This window comes from Pseudophryne corroboree, chromosome 9 (assembly GCF_028390025.1).
Source record: "Pseudophryne corroboree isolate aPseCor3 chromosome 9, aPseCor3.hap2, whole genome shotgun sequence".
NCBI classification, from domain to species: Eukaryota; Metazoa; Chordata; class Amphibia; order Anura; family Myobatrachidae; genus Pseudophryne; species Pseudophryne corroboree.
This window is the reverse complement of record NC_086452.1, coordinates 248,100,779-248,122,830: the sequence shown is the minus strand read 5'-3', so window position 1 is coordinate 248,122,830 and position 22,052 is coordinate 248,100,779. Positions and strand designations below refer to the sequence as shown.

Here is a 22,052-nt window from a genome sequence, read left to right as displayed (position 1 = left end):
GTCTCTCCTGATTTGTCTCCCAAAGAGCGGTCTTTGGATGTGGTACGGGCTCTCCGTATCTATGTGAAGAGAACTGCTTCTATTCGAAAGTCTGATTCTCTCTTTGTTTTATTTTGATTTCACAAACGTGGCTGGCCTGCTCACAAGCATACCCTGGCCAGGGGGATTAGAATGGTGATTGCGCATGCTTATGTGAAGGCTGGTCTGTCAGCTCCTGTTCACATTACGGCCCATTCTACTCTGTGTGTTGGACCTTCTTGGGCGGCCCAACATGGTGCGACCCTTGATCAATTGTGCAAGGTGGCTACGTGGTCCTCCGGGAACACGTTCATAAGGTTCTATGCCTTCGATACTGCCGCTTCCCAGGATGCTTCCTTTGGACGCCGGGTTCTTGTGCCCGCTACAGTGCATCCCCTCCCATAAGGAACTGCTTTAGGACATCCCCATTGTCCAGACTTGTGGAGCCCAGTGTACCCCGCAGCAGAAAACGAGTTTTATGGTGAGAACTTACCCTTGTTAAAACCCTTTCTGCGAGGTACACTGGGCTCCACAAGGCGCCCACTCTGACGCACTTAGCTTCTTTGGGTTGTTATGGCATTAGCCGCTGACACTTCTCTTGTCGTGAGAGTGTGGTGTATGTGGCTACTAACCGTTGTTGTCTCTCTTCCTGCTACTGCATTGGGCTGGTTAACTAAACTGTGCTCCTGTGCTGGGAGGCGGGGTGATATAGGAGGCGGCGATGTGCATTCTGGGAACAGTCAAAGTTTTGAGCCTGTTGGTGCCTCGGATCAAGATCCTACTCTACACCCCCCCATTGTCCAGACTTGTGGAGCCCAGTGTACCTCGCAGAAAGAGTTTTAACAAGGGTAAATTCTTACCATAAAACTCGTTTTCTAAGATTTCTGACAGGGTTACTAGTAATGAATCTGCAACCCAGGTATTGCACTATGGCAGTATGGCCTGTGTCTGGTACCTCAGGACACCCCGCGATATACCCCCACAAATGTGCAGTTGTGCATGTCACACAAGACGACATGGATACAGATTCTGACACTACAGTTGGTGATGGGAATGTGTTGCGGGAGTCCGCATCTCTTGCAAGGGGGGTGCAATGGATGATAGAGGCTATCAGGGATGTGTTAAATGTAAATGATACCACACCTGAGCAGGTTGAGGAGGCTTTTTTCACTGAAAATAAAAAAGGCTCGCTAACCTTCCCTGCGTCAGAGAAAAAGCATGGGTGAACCCTGAAAAGAAGTTTCAGATCCCTAAGAGGATTCTGGTGGCGCTTCCTTTCCCTGTGGAGGATAGGAAAAAATGGGAAAACCCGCCGATTGTTGACACATCTGTATCCAGACTCTCAAAAAGGCGTGGTTTTACCTGTACAGGGATCTACCGCCTTAAAGGAGCCGGCAGATAGGAAAATTGATAACATAAATCAATGTACACTGCTTCAGGGGCCATAATACGTCCCACTATTGCTAGTGCATGGATTGCAAAGGCAATAGTAAAGTGGTCGGCTACTTTACTTGAGGATTTGGATACTATGGATAGGGATGACGTTGCGTTGTTTTTATGCAACATTCATGATTCTGCAGGTTTTATGGTAGAATCCATGAAAGACCTGGGTTCCGTGGCTGCGGGAATTTTTTCCATCTCTGTTTCAGCTCGTCGGGGACTGTGGCTCCGCCAGTGGTCGGCCGACGCGGAATCCAGAAGAGGTGTGGAGTCGCTACCCTATACAGGTCAGACTCTCTTTGGGGAAGCTCTAGACGTGTGGATATCCACTGCTACAGTGGGTAAGTCTCCGTTTCTTCCCTCAGCAGCACCTGTTCCGAAAGAATCCTTCTCAGCTGCGCAGCAGTCCTTTCGGCCCAACAAGCCTAGAAAGGCCAGGTCGTCCAATCCCTTCTTTAGGGGAGGTAAGGTTTAGTCCAGGAAACCTGCCGCTGCAGGTTGCCAGGAACAAAAGCCTGCTTCAGGTACCCCAAAGTCCTCCGCATGACGGTGAACGGGACCGCCCGAAGGTGGGGCCTGTGGGAGCGAGACTCAGACAGTTCTGTCATGTCTGGGTATTGCCCGGCCTGGGTCCCTTGGTAATAGATATTGTGTCCCAGGGATATAGGCTGGAATTTCAAAGTCTCCCTTCTCATCGTTTTTTCAAGTCGGCTTTCCAACTCTGTTGGAGGACACAAGACGCTGTCCAAAAGTCGGTTGAGGCACAGGTCATTGTGCCGGTACCACCTTGCATGCTGACAAAGGGTTACTATTCATACCTTTTCGTGGTACCGAAACCGGATGGTTCGGTCAGGCCCATTCTGGACCTAAAATCGTTGAACCCCTTTCTAAAGGAGTTCAAGTTCAAGATGGAGTCTCTCAGGGCGGTGATATCAGGTCTGGAGGGGAATTCCTGGTATCACTGGATATCAAGGATGCGTACCTTCACATTCCAATTTGGCTGCCGCATCAGGCTTATCTCCGCTTCACATTGCTGGACTGTCCTTTTCTGTTCCAGGCCCTGCCATTACTGGCTGGTCTAACTATTCCCTCTGATTCCGTTGCTTCCAAGGGTGCTCCAGCGGATCAGACATCCGAGTACAAGCAATCTTGATTGCGCTGGATTGGCTCCGAAGGACGTGGTATGCAACTCTTCTGGACATGTCCATAGAAGACCCTTGGCCTCTAAGGATCTTCTTCAGCAAGGGCCGTTCGTCTACCCGGACTTACAGCGGCTTCGTTTGATGGCATGGAAGTTGAGCGGAACATACTAGCTCACAAAGGGCTTTCCAGAAAAGTCATTACCATTATGGTGCAAGCCAGAAAACTTGTGACGTCAAAACACAATCATCATATCTGGAGGAGATATGTCTCTTAGTGTGAGGAACACACGTGTCTGCCTGCAGAGTTTAACTTGGGACGTTTCCTGTAGCCTGGTGTGGATAAAGGCTTACGTCTGGGTTCCGTTAAGGTCCAGTTTTCAGCTCTCTCAATTTTCTTTCAGTAGAAATTGGCTGTGTTGCCAGAAGTTCAGACCTTCTTGCAAGGGGTACTCCACATACAACCTCCCTTTGTGCCGCCTACGGCACCCTGGGCTTTGGATGTAGTGTTGAAATTTCTACAGTCTTCCTGGTTTGAGCCTCTGATGACGGTAGAAGACGAGTACATCATATAGAAGACAGTGATGTTATTGGCCCTGGCTTCTGCTAGACGCGTCTCAGAATTGGGGGCCTTATCGTGTAAAAGTCCGTACTTGGTCTTTTACGAGGACAGAGCGGAGCTCCGGACTAGACCGCAGTTCCTGCCGAAGGTTGTCTCTGCATTCCACCTGAATCAAACTATTGTGGTTCCGTCCTGTTCTGATGCTTCGGCTCCTCCGGAGTCTTTGGATGTTGTGTGTGCTTTGAAGATCTTTGTCAGGCACACTGCTCGTGTCAGGAAGACTGATTCCTTATTCGTGCTTTATGATGCGCAGAAAAAGGGTTGTCCTGCTTCAAGGCAGACCATTGCTCACTGGATTAGGCTTACTATCCAACAGGCCTGTGTGTTGTCAGCCTTACCTGTTCCTCAGTCTCTGAAGGCCCACTCTACAAGGTCAGTGGGCTCTTCCTGGGCGGCTGGCCGTGGAGTCTCGGCCTTGCAACTTTCCCGAGATTGGCTACTTGGTCGGGGAAGAACACTTTTTTGTGAAATTCTACAAATTTGATACCGTGGCCAAAGAGCAGTCTCCACACGTTCCCACCCATTCTGGAAGCTTTGGGACATCCCCCATCGTACTAATCTGTCCCCAATATCCCTTATGGATGCTAGAGAAAATAGGATTTTAAATACCTACCGGTAAATCCGTTTTTCGTAGTCCATAAGGGATATTGGGCGCCCGCCTCTGTGCGGTGACTTTCTGCAGGTTCTCTGTTATGTGTTACCTGTTCAGCTGTTGCTGTTTCTGTTGCCAGCTGTTGCTGGCCCGGTTATGTTATGGTGTGCTGGTGTGTAAATCTCACCACACTTATTGTTGTTATGTTCCTTCTCTCAAGTATGTCCTTTTTCCTTTGGGCACTGTTTTACCTATAACTGCCTGTGGGAGGGTGCATAGAGGGGAGGAGCCAGCACACCCAGTTGAAGAAATTTAAAGTGCACTGACTCCTTTGTACCCATCTATATCCCATCGTACTAAGCTGTCCCCATTATCCCTTATGGACTACGAGAAAAGGATTTACCGGTAGGTATTTAAAATCCTATTATATATAAATAATACACACACATTAATAGACCACTGCAAGAAAATGGATTTGGACACAAATCCTGTTTATACCACATTCGTGCACTTAACTTGAGAGCTCATTGTTATTCAGTTATAATAAACTTTATTAAATAAAACATTTCAATATATTGCCATACCCAGGATTCAAATCTAGAACCTGTTGAATTTTAGTCAAACACCCTACTTAATTAGCTATTTGATCCTGCGTAAAAACTGAGAACTATATGAAGCTGCTGGTACTTTGTTAACAAAAATAATCAGTATTGCAATTGAGCAGATTTATGTAGTGTGTGGCCACACATCCAATCTCTTGCAGCTGCACACTACATAGATCTGCTCAGTTGCAATGCTGATAACCCCTTCGCAAAGTACAAGGTAAGCTTCAAATAGTTAGAATTCTCTAGCTTTCTAGGCAAGGGGTCAGATAGCTCAATAAATACATTCTGTCTGCAATGCCACACAGGCAATGGATTTGAATCCCAGATATATTGTCATCTTGAAATGTAATAAAGGACCGTGTGACTGAATAACAAAGGTATCTCAAGTTAAGTTCACGAATGTTGTATAGGTATTAGCGACAGAAGGGCTCAGGGGTAGAAGACAACGGCGGTCAGGAGATGCTGTGCTTCAAAAAGGGTGGAAACTGCAAGTGAAAGCAATTTAAAAGAGATAATTGCCAACAGCGCCCCTTACTCTGCAGCGCTTTGTGCGGTGCCCCTTCCGCACACACCTAGTTATGGCCCTGGACAGGAGTGTCTATCTGTGGTGCTAGTTATTAATTTCAAGTAGCAATCTTGAGTTTAGAGATTCTGTCCACCTCTTCTATATTTGGAAGCATGCCTGGGATGTTGCTGGTGCCTAGAAAATGTCACTTATGTGTTACATGCTGTGCCTACTGGCTAGACAGTGTTGTGTTTTTTTGGGGGTTTTTTTCACAACGCTGGAATCAGCAGTTTCATGATGGGGAAGCAGTACTTTCAACAGCTTGGTGATACCACATTTAAGGAGCCTCTTCGTTAGTTCAGGAGATTAGGGGAGATATTACTGTTAACTATTTACTAGTCCCAAATTCTGTGTGTGGTGGGATATAAAATATTGGGAAATATGGATGCGCAAGAGTTCTGGATTTGCAACATCAACTAAGGGTACAAAATCAAATTCTGCACTCTGACAAGACAAAATATATTTGTGAAGGCCCTAGTCAGTGGAACGCAAGGCAATATGGAACAGTTTACAGATGACATCGGTGGAGGTAATTTCTTCAGATGTAGAGGCACTGACATCTATTCCAAGCTTTTTTTTTTGGTAGAACAAGCATAATGAGGCTTTCTAACGGATCTCAAACTAAGACTACTAAATGTGAGATCCAAGATATGGTCTTTTCTGGATGAAATTATAAACTGTTGTAACTTTAGTACAGTACTTTAGTACATCTACCTTCTCAACAGCTACAGTTCATAACAGGGGTGATAGACACAATACCGTTTTTGTGACAGAAGAAACAGTTGTCCAAATTCAGCATCTATCATTTAGATTCCGCAGGAAAATTTCTCAGTCTCCTAGGAGTGTTTTCACCTACTATATGAATTATAAACCACTATAGCATCTTCATCTGGATTTATTCAATTTGGTCACATTATAACTTTTTTTATATTAAATTGTTATTGTTTTTTTTTAATTATTATTATTATTACTACTACTACTATTATCCTTTGCATATGGAGTGTCAAAGGGTCCTCTGCACCTTATGAAGTTCATAAACAAAAACAGTATGAACAAAACCAGAATAAAAAGATACGTAGTACAAGACCTAGGAAAACCAGGACTACAATACACGATTTAGAAACATTGCTGCATTAGCAGTCCTAATGCCCAAAAAGTCAGAGCTGGCTGGACCCAATGGTTTGGTGCCATTGTTGTCAGTGGGGAGGAGGGGATGGTATAACTGAGGGAAGGCAAAGCACATGAGTGAATAGCACCATGCTCATGAAAGCTTAAAATCTGAAGGCTTAAATATCACAACATATACCTAGGATGACGACTGGAAAATGTCTGTGTGTAAATATTCTGGAGGGGAGTATGGCATGCCGTTCAGCTTTAAACCTCTATTAAGGTGAAGCACATGAAGATCTTTATCAACAACTGAACATCAGTTTTTTTTTTTTTTTTTTTTTTCAAAAGCCTCCAAGATGACACAAGAAGCGAGTTTATGATGGTAGTTGTGTCAATAGTCATGATGCGAGTCAAATAAAAATTTGTATCTCATTGTATGTATCAGGCATAGACAACAGGATAACAGACTTTCTCAATCAGTATGTCTATTTACAAGAATTGCATGATCTTCTCAACTAGGATATGTTGTCATTCCTTTTCAACTCGTTACCTGCAATCTATGGAAGGTAAAGAAAAAAAGCAGTGGCGGCCATAGTGGTTCTTCTATTTTTACTGTGGTTTGCAGTAGATTGTGGAATGCTTCTGAAGAAGCCTTTGACAGACCTTCTAAATAAGGGTTTGATACTGCATTCCAACCCAAGGTTCTGGTCTCTGAGGGCATGGAGATTGAGCAGTAGTTGCCAAGACACTATGAAGTCTGGTTAAACAATGGCCTTACAAGCCAGAAAGTTCAGATATCTGCTGTTTAGTGTATTTTCATCAGTCTGTTTTTTGTGTCATAGTGGGAAGGTTCTTAATGACACCAAAGGGATGGAAGAGTCATATTAAATACCTTCTGGGGTTTTTTAGTTTTTGATGTCATGTGGGATTGCAAAATAAGTTACCCAAATTGTGTTTTCTTTATTATATCTTTCATCATACGTGCTGTAAAATACATAAATAAGCGCTTAATAAACTATAGTTGTCTAGTGGATTTGATTTCAAGTTAATGGCGGCAGTAAGATGTTAGTTGGAGACTAGAATTGTCAGAACCTCACAGGTGTCCTGCACATGCAGTTTTAAATGCATTAGTGGAAATCTGTGCTAATGAGTGGAAATCTGAAATGGTTTCACTGTTAGCCTTGTGGCAAAGCCTATTTACATGTGCAGCATTAATCAGCATGTTCTTGTGTGAGGAAAAAATCCTCTTGATGTGATTTGAATAAATCATGACTTGGGATATAACTTTGAAGGTTTAATAAATCAGTCCGATATGGCACTGTATAAGAACTGTGGTTACTGGTTGGAAGCCACAGCATTGTGATCAAATAAATTGAATTTAACTGGTTTCACTGTCAAATAAAACAAGACTTTCTTTATTTGGAAATTTTCTAAATTATATAACTTTAAAACGTTTTTGAATGCTGCAAGGATTATGGAACAGTTTATTTGAATCAGAATATTAGTAAAAACTGATCATGTTTGCATGTACAGTCAGAGCTTACAATTATTAGCATGCACATTTTATTTGTTCACCTTGGCCAACCTCTGCATCTATTCTCTTCTATTAGTTTTATCCAATTTTATTATTTAAAAGTAATATTCCCATACTATGAAATTGGCTCTTGAGAAAAATGTTAGTGGTCTAGGATTACATAATGTGTGATGAATGTAATTGTTAAATGCAAAAATATGCATATGTCCCTGTCAAATCTCACAGTATTTTAATGCAGTTCTGAATAAGCAATATCCTCAGCTGCATAATTGGGCTCTTGCACAGTGGAGTAAAAGGCTAAAGAAAGAATAACCATAAACCACGTCATGAAAATAAGATTATGATTGCAAGAGGACAATTGTAGTGCTGCCTTTAAATTACATCCAACGTAATATAGAGCTCTTCGCTAAATATTCATGCTGTCAGTGTCATCCAGAAGTAACTTTTCAGGTCTGTCACGCAAACCACCCCCAATAGTGTTGAAATACATGTGTGTATGTATAAGTGTGTGCGATCACTTATTTTTATATATATATATATATATATATATATATATATATATTAATATATAATATTTCTGCAGCAGGATACATTGGTTTCCCCAAGAAAACATCGGGGGGTGTAGAGTGGATCTTGATCCCGAGGCACCAACAGGCTAAAGCTTTAGGCTGTCCCAGGATGCATTGGTGCCTCCTCTATAAACACTGCCTCCAGGCACTGGAGCTCAGTTTAAAGTTGGTGCCTGCACTGGGCAGCCCTGAAAAAGCTAAGAAGATTTCTTCTCCAGGCTGTCAGCGCTGTATGTCAGGGTGACACTCCAGTGCTGCATCTCCATCACCTCCCAAGTGGCGTCGCATACTCCCGAGGCTGTTCCCGTGTACTTGTGGCGAAGACGCTCCGGCTTAGGCACACGTCGCAGACACTCTACTGGTTTAAGTGGCTGCTACGGGGAATAGGTAAGAGGGTTCCCCATGCGTGACCCGCCATTAAATCATATTCCGTCCGCGACCTAGGGAGACGGGTCGCGGTGCTGGCGTGGACACTGTCTTCAACCAGGGATCCCACCAGACCACCGGGGCATCTGAGTACAAGTCGGGTGTACTAACACCCCATTTAATTAGACTCACAGTACCCGGGCTGCAAGTCCAGCATAGGGGAGGTGGCGCTTGACCTGTAGCCCCTCCCATGACCCAGGGCGCCATCTCTGAGCCTGATTTTCCCACCCCGGTCACACTATCCTTCACTCCCTGCCTGAGACGCTGGGCACCATCTTCTGAGCATAGTTGCGGCTGGTCTCCGGGACTTCAGGGCAAGGTCTCCTTTGAAAAGCCGCCTGTATACAGCGCTGTGACTTTACAAACACTTGAGTATTCTACATGTCTGTATACAGACAGCGTTAGTTAAGTAAGAGTGTACCTGTTATAGAATATATTGTACGAGTATTCTGATGTATACCTCCAGTCTAGGACTGTGCTGTATTATATATATATATATATATTAGTTTAGTACATCTTTACTATGATAATTTCTGCATTGCCTATGACTGTGTGTGCCTGTATCTGCTGTGTGGTTTCACAGCAACTGAAGGTAACATTTCTGCAAGCCCACGGGTGGCTTATCAGATGAAAGAAGTCCTCACTGGTACCAGCTCAGAGCATGGTGCACCTGGGGGGCACTCCTGGATACACACAGTCAGAAGATTCCAGAAAAAGTACTGAAGACTCAGGACAGGATAAGATGCTTACTTAGATGTCCTAGAGTGTCTATACACTCGGTGATGCAAGTGCTTGGCCTGATGGTATCGGCCTTCGACATGGTCGCGTACGCTCAATTTCATTCCCGCCCACTATAAAGGTTAATCCTGTCCAAGTGGGACGGCCTGCCTCAATGGATCAGATTTCACATGATCTCTTTGTCTCTGGAGGTTCGCCTGTCACTGACCTGGTGAATCCTGGACCAGCAAGAGCAAGGGTCGTCCCTTCTGGGTCCCCGACTGGGTTCTGCTGACAACTAACGGCTCTCTGAGTTTACAGGGAGTCGTGTTGGAGCAACACTCTTTTCAAGGTCGTTGGATGAAGGAGGAGTCACTCATTCCAATAAATATTCTGGAGCTGAGGGCAATGTTCAATGCACTATTTCTCGCCCTACTGTAGTACAGAACAGGCCTGTTCAAGTACGATCAGACAACGCCACTTAGGTGGTATATATAAACCATCAGGGCGGCACTCAAGGCCGCATAGCAGTGATGGAAGTGTCAAATATCCTTTGTTGGGCGGAACGCCATCTTCTAGCCATATCGGCAGTGTTCATTCCAGGTGTCCGAAACTGGGAAGCGTACTTCCTCAGTCACCAGGACGTGCACGCCAGAGAGTGGAGTCTTAATCCAGAAGTCTTTCAACTCCTAGTGGACAAATGGGGCCTACCGGACATAGACCTCAGGGCATCTCAACACAATCACAAGGTACCGGTCTTCAGATCATGGACCAGGGATCATCAAGCAGCGTTTGTGGATGCACTGGTGGTTCCATGGAACTTTCGGCTGCCCTACGTGTTCTCTCCAGTGTCATTCCTGCCCAGGGTACTTCGTAAGTTCAAATAAGAAGGAGGAATACTACTTCTAGTCGCTCCAGCGTGGCCTCGAAGGCATTGGTTCATAGACTTGCAGGGTCTGTTGACAGAGAGACCCCAACTATTTCCTCAGTGCCCGGACTTCTCGTACAGGGCCCTTGTCTTTTTCCAGACCTGGCCAGACTGGCTTTAACAGCGTGGCTCTTGAAGCATCACTCCTGATGGTCAAAGGATTTTTAGAGGCAGTTATCCAGACTATGTTAAGAGCCTGCAAACCGACCTTTGCTCGGATTTATTACAGGGTTTGGAATTCTTACTTCACATGGTGTGCTGATAAGAATTTTGAGGTCTCTATGTTCAGAACTTCCAGAATTCTGGCTTTTCTGCAACGAGACCTTGACTTAGGTCTTCGTCTCGCCTCCCTCAAGGTTCACATATCTGCCTTGTCTATTTGGTTTCAGAGAAAAATTGCGTCTATACCTGATATTCATAATTCACTCAAGGCATACTTAGGATTCAGCCTCCCTATGTCCCTATTGTGGCTTCATAGGGTTTGACTGTTGTATTAAAAGCCCTGCAAGAGTCTCCATTTGAACCTCTTGAGTCGGCGGCCCTTAAATGGCTCACGGCCAAGGTCCGTTTTTTGCTGGTTATTGCCTCTGCAAGACGGGTGACGGACTTAGGCGCTTTGTCCTGTCATCCACCCTTTTTGATTTTTCACCATGACCAGGCAGTTCTACGAACTCGACCAGGTTATTTGCTTAAGGTGGTGTCATCTTTTCACCTTAACCGAGAGATTGTGGTTCCGGCCTTTATTTCTTCAGACTTGTCTTCCAAAGAGCATTCTTTGGATGTGGTAAGAGCTCTCCATATTTATGTGGAGAGGACTGCCTCAATAGGGAGGTCAGATTCCCTTTTTGTACTGTTTGGTTCCCACAAACGTGGCTGGCCGGCGAATAAGCAAACCGTGGCCAGATGGAATAGAATGGTGTTTGCACAAGCTTATGCGCAGCCTGCAGTCCCAGCTCCTGCTGCTATTAAAGCCCATTCTACTCTGTCTGCTGGACCTTCTTGGGCGGCCTGTCGTGGCACTTCCGCAGAACAACTGCGCAAGGTGGCTACGTGGTCCTCCGTGAACGCGTTTATTAGGTTCTATGCCTTTTGATATTTCCGCCTCCCAGGATGCGTCCTTTGGATGACGTGTTCTCGTATCCACTAAGGCGCGTCCCCTCCCTTGAGGTACTGCTTTAGGACATCCCCAATGTTTCCCTGTGGGACACAATGTACCCCGCTGCAGAAAAGGAGCGTTATGGTAGACTTACCATTGTTAACTCTCTTTCTGCGAGGTACATTGGTTCCACAGGGCGCCCACTCTGACGCACCTTGTTTCTGTGGGTTTGTATGGCATTAGCCGCTGGTACGTTCTCCTGTCGTGAGAATGTGGTTCTATGGAGGTCATTCCGAGTTGATCGCTAGATAAAAATGTTCACAGCGCAGCGATTAAGTGAAAAAGCGGCACTTCTGCGCAATGCGCACGCGCAACGTACTTTCACAATAGCCGATGTAGTTTTACACAAGATCTAGCGAGGCTTTTCATTTGCAGTGTCCGCCGCAGAGTGATTGACAGGAAGGGGGCGTTTCTGGGTTTCAACTGACCGTTTTCAGGGAGTGTTCGGAAAAACGCAGGCGTGCCAGGAAATACGCAAGCGTGGCTGGGAGAACGAAGGGCGTGTTTGAACTGAACAGTCTGAAGTGATCGCAAGCGCTGAGTAGGTCTGGAGCTCTGAAACTGCACAATTTTTTTTTTTGTAGCCGCTCTGCGATCCTTTCGTTCGCACTTCTGCTAAGCTGAAATACACTCCCAGTGGGCGGCGGCATAGCGTTTGCACGGCTGCTAAAAACTGCTAGTGAGCGAACAACCCGGAATGACCCCCTATGTGACTAACATCTGCCTTCTCTCTTGCCTGCTCCTGCGTTAGACTGGTTAACAAAACTGAGCTCCAGTGACTGGAGGCGGGTTTTATAGAGGAGGCTCCAATGCATCCTGGGACAGCCTAAAGCTTTAGCCTGTTGATGACTCTGGATCAAGATCCACTCTACACCCTGATGCTTTCGTGTGGAACCAATGTACCTCGCAGAAAGAGAGTTAACAATGGTTAGTCTACCATAACACACACTACCATAACAGCTGTTCTCCTGACTCTGCAGCAGACTGATGACAGGGTCCGCAGTAGCCCAGAAACGTTGCTTTGTAATGCTGCTTCGTCATTGAATACAATTGAAACTTTGTAACAGCAGTGCCGTACGTGGTGTTTCTTTATATACATATATGCTTACTATAGTGTTACTTTGTATTTGTGTTGCGCTGAAGTTAAAGTGATTGATTTGCTAGTAATCTAATATGCAAATGAATCAAGTGAGCATAAAAGCAGACAGATGACGTTCTATAGCCACACCCCTTGATGAAGTCCTTGGGACGAAACATGTTGGCGTGATAGCAGGACACTGGACGTATTACATGTCTTTGGCTTACCTGACGGTGTGCGGTCTCAGACCAGGAGTATATCACGAGCGGCGGCTAGCGGCTTTCTGTGTGTGCTGTCCGGAGGCGCCAGTGATAGTCTTCTATGCTGTGATACCCTAACCAGATGTATGTATATATATGTGTGTATAGATATAGATAGATATATATATATATGCAAGAAGTGGTAGGACCCAGCGCCTTCAGTGATTCGAATTTTTCCTAGTGCGGATGATAAATTAATATGCGTACCGGAAACCAGTAGGATTTCGGCTCAAAACGTGATATCTCTTTGAATTGCAGTCGTCCTGGTTACTCAGTCTTTTCAAATTCTCCAAGATTCCAGTGTACCAACCAGGATATGGAAAACAGATATGTTGATAATAATAGTGTAGTATTTCCACTATGTGGAGTGATAGTGCTGATAAAGATTGGTGCGGTGAATGCTATTTAGAAGCATGCATCAAATAGTGTGAATACACCTTGTACAAATAGGGAGTATCAAATGGTGTCCTTAGCCAGGAAGAGGAAATAATATATAATAATACCGTCAATATTTATATTTCTCGCATGTAATAAATTCTCAGTTGAGATCTTCTCCTGGATTGCTGGAAACACCCTTAATGATATAGTGTATCGTCCACAGATGACTTTAAACCGCGGCCTCACCTCTGCTGCCTACCGGCCGCCACAACACTCCACCTCCCGGGAGGTGGCATGTACAATTTTACATGTGTAAAAGTTCTCCTACAAATTTACAAGTTTTTGAGGCTATTATTCATTTTTATATCTGAAGGCTTTCATGAAAACGGACTTGGTTTTGTGAAGATTAGGGTTTTTTGACATCCTGGAAAATATTATTTGAATTACAGATGTGTCCTCTTACATTTTTTTGGTTCGTGCGCTACAAGTCGCTTTACATGGGTGGCACTCGATATACCGGCGCCAGGATACTGACGACTGTTTTTTCTCTTGGGGTGTCCACGGCACCCCTGAAGGGAGAATAAATAGTGGCGTGCGTAGCGAGGCCGCAAGGGGCAGGCATAGTAGACCCGCTTTACACAACGTGTGAGTGCCATGTGACTGTGTAGTGCTTAGCGTCTTTTTTAATATAGCATTTTTGTATACAAAATGTTATGCTACAGTGTTTTCCTGGGAAACACTGTAACTTGGCATTTCAGATGGAGATCCAGCTGCAATTACACACAGAATATAGGCATGCGGCATATCATTTTAATCAGGGTTTGTTTGTATGTCCTATTGCATTACTTTGAGACTAAAGGTGGGTACACACTGGCCGATATATCGGCCGTTCTATTGTGTATGGCCGATATGTCTGTGAACTCCGTCGTTCAGACATATTGTGTCGGCCCCACAGCACAGCCGACGGCCAATATATCTACTGATATATTGGCGCATCGCTTTGTGTGTACGGGCGACCAGCCGACTGCCCGTACACATGCTGTGGCAGCCGGCAGTGATTGACAGCTGAACTGGGCGGAAGTGTGTACACGCCCCTCGCCCAGTTCATGACGTCAGTCCCCAACGGATCGGGCAGTGTATATGCACAGCACACTGCCTGATCCGTCCATAGATGTATCTGCAGATCAATTGATCTGCAGATATATCTATCAGTGTGTACCCACCTTAATGGTGGGTACGCACTGATAGATATATCTGCAGATCAATTGATCTGCAAATATATCTATGGATAGATCGGGCAGTGTGCTGTGCATATACACTGCCCGATCTGTCGGGATCTGACGTCATGAACTGGGCGAGCTGTCAATCACCGCCGGCTGCCGCAGCATGTGTACGGGCGGTCGGCTGGTTTGCCCGTGCACACACAACGATGCGCCAATATATCGGTAGATATATTGGCTGTTCTGCAGGACCGACACGATATGTCTGTGAACGATGGAGTTCACAGACATATCGCCCGTACACACTGGCCAACGGACCCGCGATATATCGGCCGTTCAATACAATGGCCGATATATCGGCCAGTGTGTACGGAACTTAAGACACATTTTCACGCGAAAAAATGCAAAAAGACTCACCGCCATGGCTTGATTTGAAGGGCTGTTTAGGGTGACTGCAGCAAGGATATAAGAGGACACATCTGTAGCATGTTTCTGATTTTGTAGCAGCATTTCTTGCGGTGTAGCTTTTATTTTTTCTTTATTTTTAAATTCTTCTGCACTTTCTTTTTAATGTAGTATCACAAGCAAGACCACCCCCCAACCAGAAGAAAGGTAAGAGTCTGAATTTTTTTCTGTACATTTTAAGCATCAAGTTGGGATGTATAATCATGAAAATTATTTTCTCCTCCCTCCCTTCAACTTCCTTCAGGTTCACGTACACCTATAATTATTATACCAGCTGCTACCACTTCGCTAATAACTATGCTAAACTCTAAAGATCTTCTGCAGGATCTGAAGTAAGTACCTGTTAATAGAAAAACTTTAATCAGTACTGTCTATGTGAGTAGTTATATTTTGTTTAATGCCATTTATTTCCACAAAATGCATGGATTGTAAACTTACTTTATGCTTAAAATTATTTTGCACTATTTGAACAGCTAGTGTGTTGTTGTTTTTCTGTACAACTAAAAGCCTATTGTGTTCCTATTTAGAGATTTTTTTAATCTGGGTACATATTAGACGACCTGTGTTCCCAGATGAAGGCAGATGCAACGGAACTATATACCGTGTACTGACCACACACTGCACAATCTGGTTAACGGATGCACGATATGTAGTTTCCCCCGCTGCATGTGAAAGCATGGTGTCATCAGCCACATCTTCAGATTGAGCAGCATGTAGTGCCAACCTGAAAATGTCACAAACGACGCTGGTGCGCACATAGTGCGTACACACTGTACGATTTAAACGATTCGTCATTCCACTTCGTTGGAATGGTACAAATTGTTCAAAATATGGTGTAATGTGTACCCAACTTTAGTGTTGCTAACCAGGACAATGTTATTTTTTTTTTTGCATATCTTATTCTATAAGTCCATCCTAGCCTTCATCCATTTGAGATCAACATTTACAGTTATACAGATGTGTCCTCACACATCTTTGCCACAAATTGCTTCTTGGCATGACATATAGCGTGGTGGACGCACTCCATTGTTTTGCTAATGCTGTGGAGACGCATTGCTTATAATAAGTGGTAGCAGGCGCAAAGCACCTCGTTACCCGTTCCTATTGAGTGCCGCCTCCCTTCCCCCTCATGCAGCGGGAGTATCTCTTCCCGCTGACTGCAATCGAAAAGCATTTATTTCCCATAGTGAGTAGCGGGAGCATGCGTCTTCAACTGCTGTCTACAAGTAAGCTGAACTGTTATATTTGAGTTGTTGATGGTACCCTTTGTAAGAAGCTATTACAGTGGCTATGCCTGTCAGCCGGAAATAAAGCTTACTTGTTTGCAATACCTCTGCCTCCCATTGGTCGTCTGGAACTTACCTGCTACATCTATACTCTTCTAATCCTATACAACCTCATTCTTTCCTGTCATCTAAATTGTCAGGTAAGCAATGACATGTAAATAACATTGGCGCAATACACTTCTGATCTTCACCAAATCTACACCTTTCTATTAAGCATTCCACACTCACTTTCTAGCCACTATACTCTATTCTGTTTTTCTCTATCGTCCTTGTGGATGCTGGGGTTCCTGAAAGGACCATGGGGAATAGCGGCTCCGCAGGAGACAGGGCACAAAAAGTAAAGCTTTCCGATCAGGTGGTGTGCACTGGCTCCTCCCCCTATGACCCTCCTCCAGACTCCAGTTAGATTTTTGTGCCCGGCCGAGAAGGGTGCAATCTAGGTGGCTCTCCTAAAGAGCTGCTTAGAGAAAGTTTAGCTTAGGTTTTTTATTTTACAGTGAGTCCTGCTGGCAACAGGATCACTGCAACGAGGGACTTAGGGGAGAAGGAGTGAACTCACCTGCGTGCAGGATGGATTGGCTTCTTGGCTACTGGACATCAGCTCCAGAGGGACGATCACAGGTACAGCCTGGATGGTCACCGGAGCCGCGCCGCCGGCCCCCTTGCAGATGCTGAAGTAAGAAGAGGTCCAGAATCGGCGGCTGAAGACTCCTGCAGTCTTCTAAAGGTAGCGCACAGCACTGCAGCTGTGCGCCATTTTCCTCTCAGCACACTTCACACGGCAGTCACTGAGGGTGCAGGGCGCTGGGAGGGGGGCGCCCTGGGAGGCAAATGAAAACCTTTTTTGGCGAAAAATACCTCACATATAGCCCCCAGAGGCTATATGGAGATATTTAACCCCTGCCAAGATTCACTAAATAGCGGGAGACGAGCCCGCCGAAAAAGGGGCGGGGCCTATCTCCTCAGCACACAGCGCCATTTTCTCTCACAGAAAGCCTGGAGAGAAGGCTCCCAGGCTCTCCCCTGCACTGCACTACAGAAACAGGGTTAAAACAGAGAGGGGGGGCACTGATTTTGGCGATATTGAGATATATATAAAGATGCTATAAGGGAAAACACTTATATAAGGTTGTCCCTATATAATTATAGCGTTTTGGTGTGTGCTGGCAAACTCTCCCTCTGTCTCCCCAAAGGGCTAGTGTGGGTCCTGTCCTCTGTCAGAGCATTCCCGGTGTGTGTGCTGTGTGTCGGTACGTGTGTGTCGACATGTATGAGGACGATGTTGGTGAGGAGGCGGAGAAATTGCCTGTAATGGTGATGTCACTCTCTAGGGAGTCGACACCGGAATGGATGGCTTATTTAGGGAATTACGTGAGAATGTCAACACGCTGCAAGGTCGGTTGACGACGTGAGACGGCCGACAAACTATTAGTACCGGTCCAGGCGTCTCAGAAACACCGTCAGGGGCGTTAAAAACGCCCATTTACCTCAGTCGGTCGACACAGACACGGACACTGAATCCAGTGTCGACGGTGAATAAACAAACGTATTTCTCATTAGGGCCACACGTTAAGGGCAATGAAGGAGCTGTTGCATATTTCTGATACTACAAGTACCACAAAAAAGGGTATTATGTGGGAGTGAAAAAACTACCTGTAGTTTTTCCTGAATCAGATAAAATAAAATGAAGTGTGTGATGATGCGTGGGGTTACCCCGATAGCAAATATTGGCGTTATACCCTTTCCCGCCAGAAATTAGGGCGCGTTGGGAAACACCCCTTAGGGTGATAAGGCGCTCACACGCTTATCAAGTGGCGTTACCGTCTCCAGATACGGCCGCCCTCAAGGAGCCAGCTGATAGGAAGCTGGAAAGATATCCTAAAAAGTATATACACACATACGGTGGTTATACTGCGACCAGCGATCGCCATCAGCCTGGAGATGCAGTGCTGGGTTGGCTTGGTCGGATTCCCTGACTGAAAATATTTTATTCATATAGAGCATTTAATAGGATGCATTCTATATATATGTACGTGAGATGCACAGAGGGATATTTGCTCTCTGGCATCAAGATAAGTACGTTGTCCATATCACCCAGAAGATGTCATGGACACGACAGTGGTCAGGTGATACAGATCCCATACGGCACATGGAAGTATTGCCGTATAAAGGGAAGGAGTTAGTTGGGGTCGGTCCATCGGACCTGGGGACCACGGCAACAGCTGGGATATCCAACCTTTTTACCCCAAGTTACATCTCAGCTGAAAAAGACACCGTCTTTTCAGCCTCAATCCTTCCTTTCCCATGAGGGCATGCAGGCAAAAGGCCAGTCATATCTGCCCAGACATAGAGGTAAGGGAAGTAGACTGCAGCAGGCAGCCCCTTCCCAGGAAAAGAAGCCCTCCACCGCGTCTGCCAAGTCCTCAGCATGACGCTGGGGCCATGCAAGCGGACTCAAGGTGGGGGGGTAGTCTCAAGAGTCTCAGCGCGCAGTGGGATCACTCGCAGGTTGACCCCTAGATAGTACAAGTATTATCCCAGGGGTACAGATTGGAGAGTCGAGACATCTTCTCCTCGCAGGTTTCTGAAGTCTGCTTTACCAACGGCTCCCTCCGACAGGGAGGCAGCATTGGAAACAATTCACAAGCTGTATATCCAGCAGGTGATAATCAAAGTACCCCTCCTACAACAAGGAAAAGGGTATTATTTTTCCACACTATATTGTGGTACTGACGCCAGACGGCTTGGTGAGACATAGTCTAAACTGAAATCTTTGAACACTTACATAAAAGGTTCAAATCGAGATGGAGTCACTCAGAGCAGTGATAGCGAACCGGAAAAAAGGGGACTATATGGTGTCCCTGGACATCAAGGATTACCTCCATGTCCAAATTTGCCCTTCTCAACAAAGGTACCTCTGGTTCGTGGTACAGAACTGTCAATATCAGTTTCAGACTATGCCGTTTGAATTATCCACGGCACCCCGGGCCTTTTACCAAGGTAATGGCCGAAAAGATGTTTCTTCAAAGAAAAAAGGCATCTAAATTATCCCTTACTTGGACGATATCCTGAAAAGGGCAAGTTCCAGAGAACAGTTGGAGGTCGGAAGAGCACTATCTAAAGTAGTTCTACGACAGCACGACTGGATTCTAAATATTCCAAGAATCGCAGCTGTTTTCCGACGATACGTCTGCTGTTCCTAGGAATGATTCTGGGCATAGTCCAGAAAAAGGTGTTCCTCCGGGAGGAAAAAGCCAAGGAGTTATTCGACCTAGTCAGAAACCTCCTAAAACCAGGCCAAGTATCAGTGCATCAATGCACAGGAGTCCTGGGAAAAATGGTGGCTTCTTACGAAGCGATTCCATTCGGCAGATCTCAGGGGATTTGCTGGACGAATGGTCCGGATCGCATTTTCAGATGCATCAGCGGATAATCCTGTCTCCAAGGACAAGGGTGTCTCTTCTGTGGGGGCTGCAGAGTGCTCATCTTTTAGAGGGCAGCACACTCAGCATTCAGGACTGTGTTCTGGGGACCACGGATACCAGCCTGAGAGGCTGGGGAGTAGTCACACAGGGAAAAAATTTCCAAGGAAGTGTGGTCAAGTCTGGAGACTTCTCTCCACATGAATATACTGGAGCTAAGGGCAATTTACAATGCTCTGAGCCTAGGAAGACTCCTGCTTCAAAGTCAACCGGTGCTGATCCAGTAGGACATCATCATGGCGGTCGCCCACGTTATCAGACGGGGCGACACAAGAAGCAGGAGGGCAATGACAGCAAGGATTCTTCGCTGGGCGGAAAATCATGTGATAACACTGTCAGCAGTGTTCATTCCGGGAGTGGGCAACTGGGAAGATTTCCTCAGCATAAATGAATTCCACCCGGAAAAGTGGAAACTTAATCTGGAAGTTTCCACATGATTGTAAACCGTTGGGAAAGACCAAAGGTGGTTATGATGGCGTCCCACCTGAAGCGCCAGGTCAAGAGACACTCAGGCAATAGCTGGGACGCTCTGGTAACACCGTCGGTGTACCAGTCGGTGTATGTGTTCCATCCTCTGCTTTTCATACCCAATGTATTGAAAATGATAGGAAGGAGAGGAGTAAGAACTATACTCGTGGCTCCGGTTTGGCCAAGAAGGACTTGGTTCCCGGAACTTAAAGAGATACTAAGAAGGGTCTTGATTCGGCAAGAACCGTGTCTGTTCCGGGACTTACCGCAGCTGCGTTGACGCCAAGGCGGGTGAACGCTGGATCCTAAGGGAAAGAGGCATTCCGGAAGAGGTCATCCCTACCCTGGTCAGAGCCAGGAAGGAGGTGACCGCACAACATTATCACCACTTAGGTGAAAATATGTGCCAGGGTGTGAGTCCAGGAAGGCTCCACGGAAGAATTTCAACTAGGTTAATTTCTACATTTCCTGCAAACAGGAGTGTCTATGGGTCTCAAATTGGGTCCATTAAGGTTCAAATTTCGGCCTGTTGATTTTCTTCCAGAAAGAAATTGGCTTCAGTTCCTGAAGTCCAGAAGTTGTTAAGGGAGTACTGCATATACAGCCCCTTTGATGTCTCCAGTGGCACTGGGCGATCTCAACGTAGGTTTGGGATTCCTAAAAAATCACATTGGTTTAAACAACTCAAATCTGTGGATTTGATATATCTCACATGGAAAATGACCATGCTGTTGGTCCTGGCCTCGGCCAGGCGAGTGTCAGAATTGGCGGCTTTATCTCACAAAGCCATATCTGATTGTCCATTCGGACAGAGCAAAGCTGCGGACTCGTCCCCAGTTTCTCCTTAAGGTGGTGTCAGCGTTTCACCTGAACCAGCTTATTGTGGTACCTGCGGCTACTAGGGACTTGGAGGACTCCAAGTTGCTGGATGTTATCAGGGCCCTGAAAATATAGTTTCCAGGTTGGCTGGAGTCAGGAAATCTGACTTGCTGTTTATCCTGTATGCACCCAACAATGCTGGGTGCTTCTGCTTCTAAGCAGTCGATTGCTCGTGGGATTGGTAGCACAATTCAACTTGCACATTCTGTGGCAGGCCTGCCACAGTCTAAATCTGTTAAGGCCCATTCCACAAGGAAGGTGGGCTCATCTTGGGCGGCTGCCCGAGGGGTCTCGGCATTACAACTTTGCCGAGCAGCTACGTGGTCGGGGGAGAACACGTTTGTAAAATTCTACAAATTTGATACCCTGGCAAAAGAGGACCTGGAGTTCTCTCATTCGGTGCTGCAGAGTCATCCGCACTCTCCCGCCCGTTTGGGAGCTTTGGTATAATCCCCATGGTCCTTTCAGGAACCCCAGCATCCACAAGGACGATAGAGAAAATAAGAATTTACTTACCGATAATTCTATTTCTCGGAGTCCGTAGTGGATGCTGGGCGCCCATCCCAAGTGCGGATTATCTGCAATACTTGTACATAGTTATTGCTAACTAAATCGGGTTATTGTTGTTGTGAGCCATCTTTTCAGAGGCTCCGCTGTTATCATACTGTTAACTGGGTTCAGATCACAGGTTGTACAGTGTGATTGGTGTGGCTGGTATGAGTCTTACCCGGGATTCAAAATTCCTCCCTTATTGTGTACGCTCGTCCGGGCACAGTACCTAACTGGAGTCTGGAGGAGGGTCATAGGGGGAGGAGCCAGTGCACACCACCTGATCGGAAAGCTTTACTTTTTGTGCCCTGTCTCCTGCGGAGCCGCTATTCCCCATGGTCCTTTCAGGAACCCCAGCATCCACTACGGACTCCGAGAAATAGAATTATCGGTAAGTAAATTCTTATTATTTCAAGCATAGCACACATGACACTACTTACAAAAGTGTCCCACTCTTCTGATTGCGACTAGTGAAAATGCTCCATCTGTATTCACTGAATTCATCCTTTCATGTTATAACACTACTAAAACCAAAACTTTGGTGGAGACAGAGTGCGCAATCAGAC

At 45.8% G+C, this 22,052-nt stretch overlaps 1 protein-coding gene across 1 annotated transcript in view; it reads left to right on the top strand.

The window, feature by feature from the left end:
• The window catches only part of CDC73 (cell division cycle 73), a 418,707-nt gene that overhangs the window by 316,354 nt on the left and 80,301 nt on the right, over positions 1-22,052 (top strand). The window contains exons 12-13 of the mRNA XM_063940193.1: positions 14,934-14,969; positions 15,067-15,154. Coding sequence (XP_063796263.1) covers positions 14,934-14,969; positions 15,067-15,154 — 124 coding nt within the window. The remainder of the gene's footprint in view (positions 1-14,933; positions 14,970-15,066; positions 15,155-22,052) is intronic.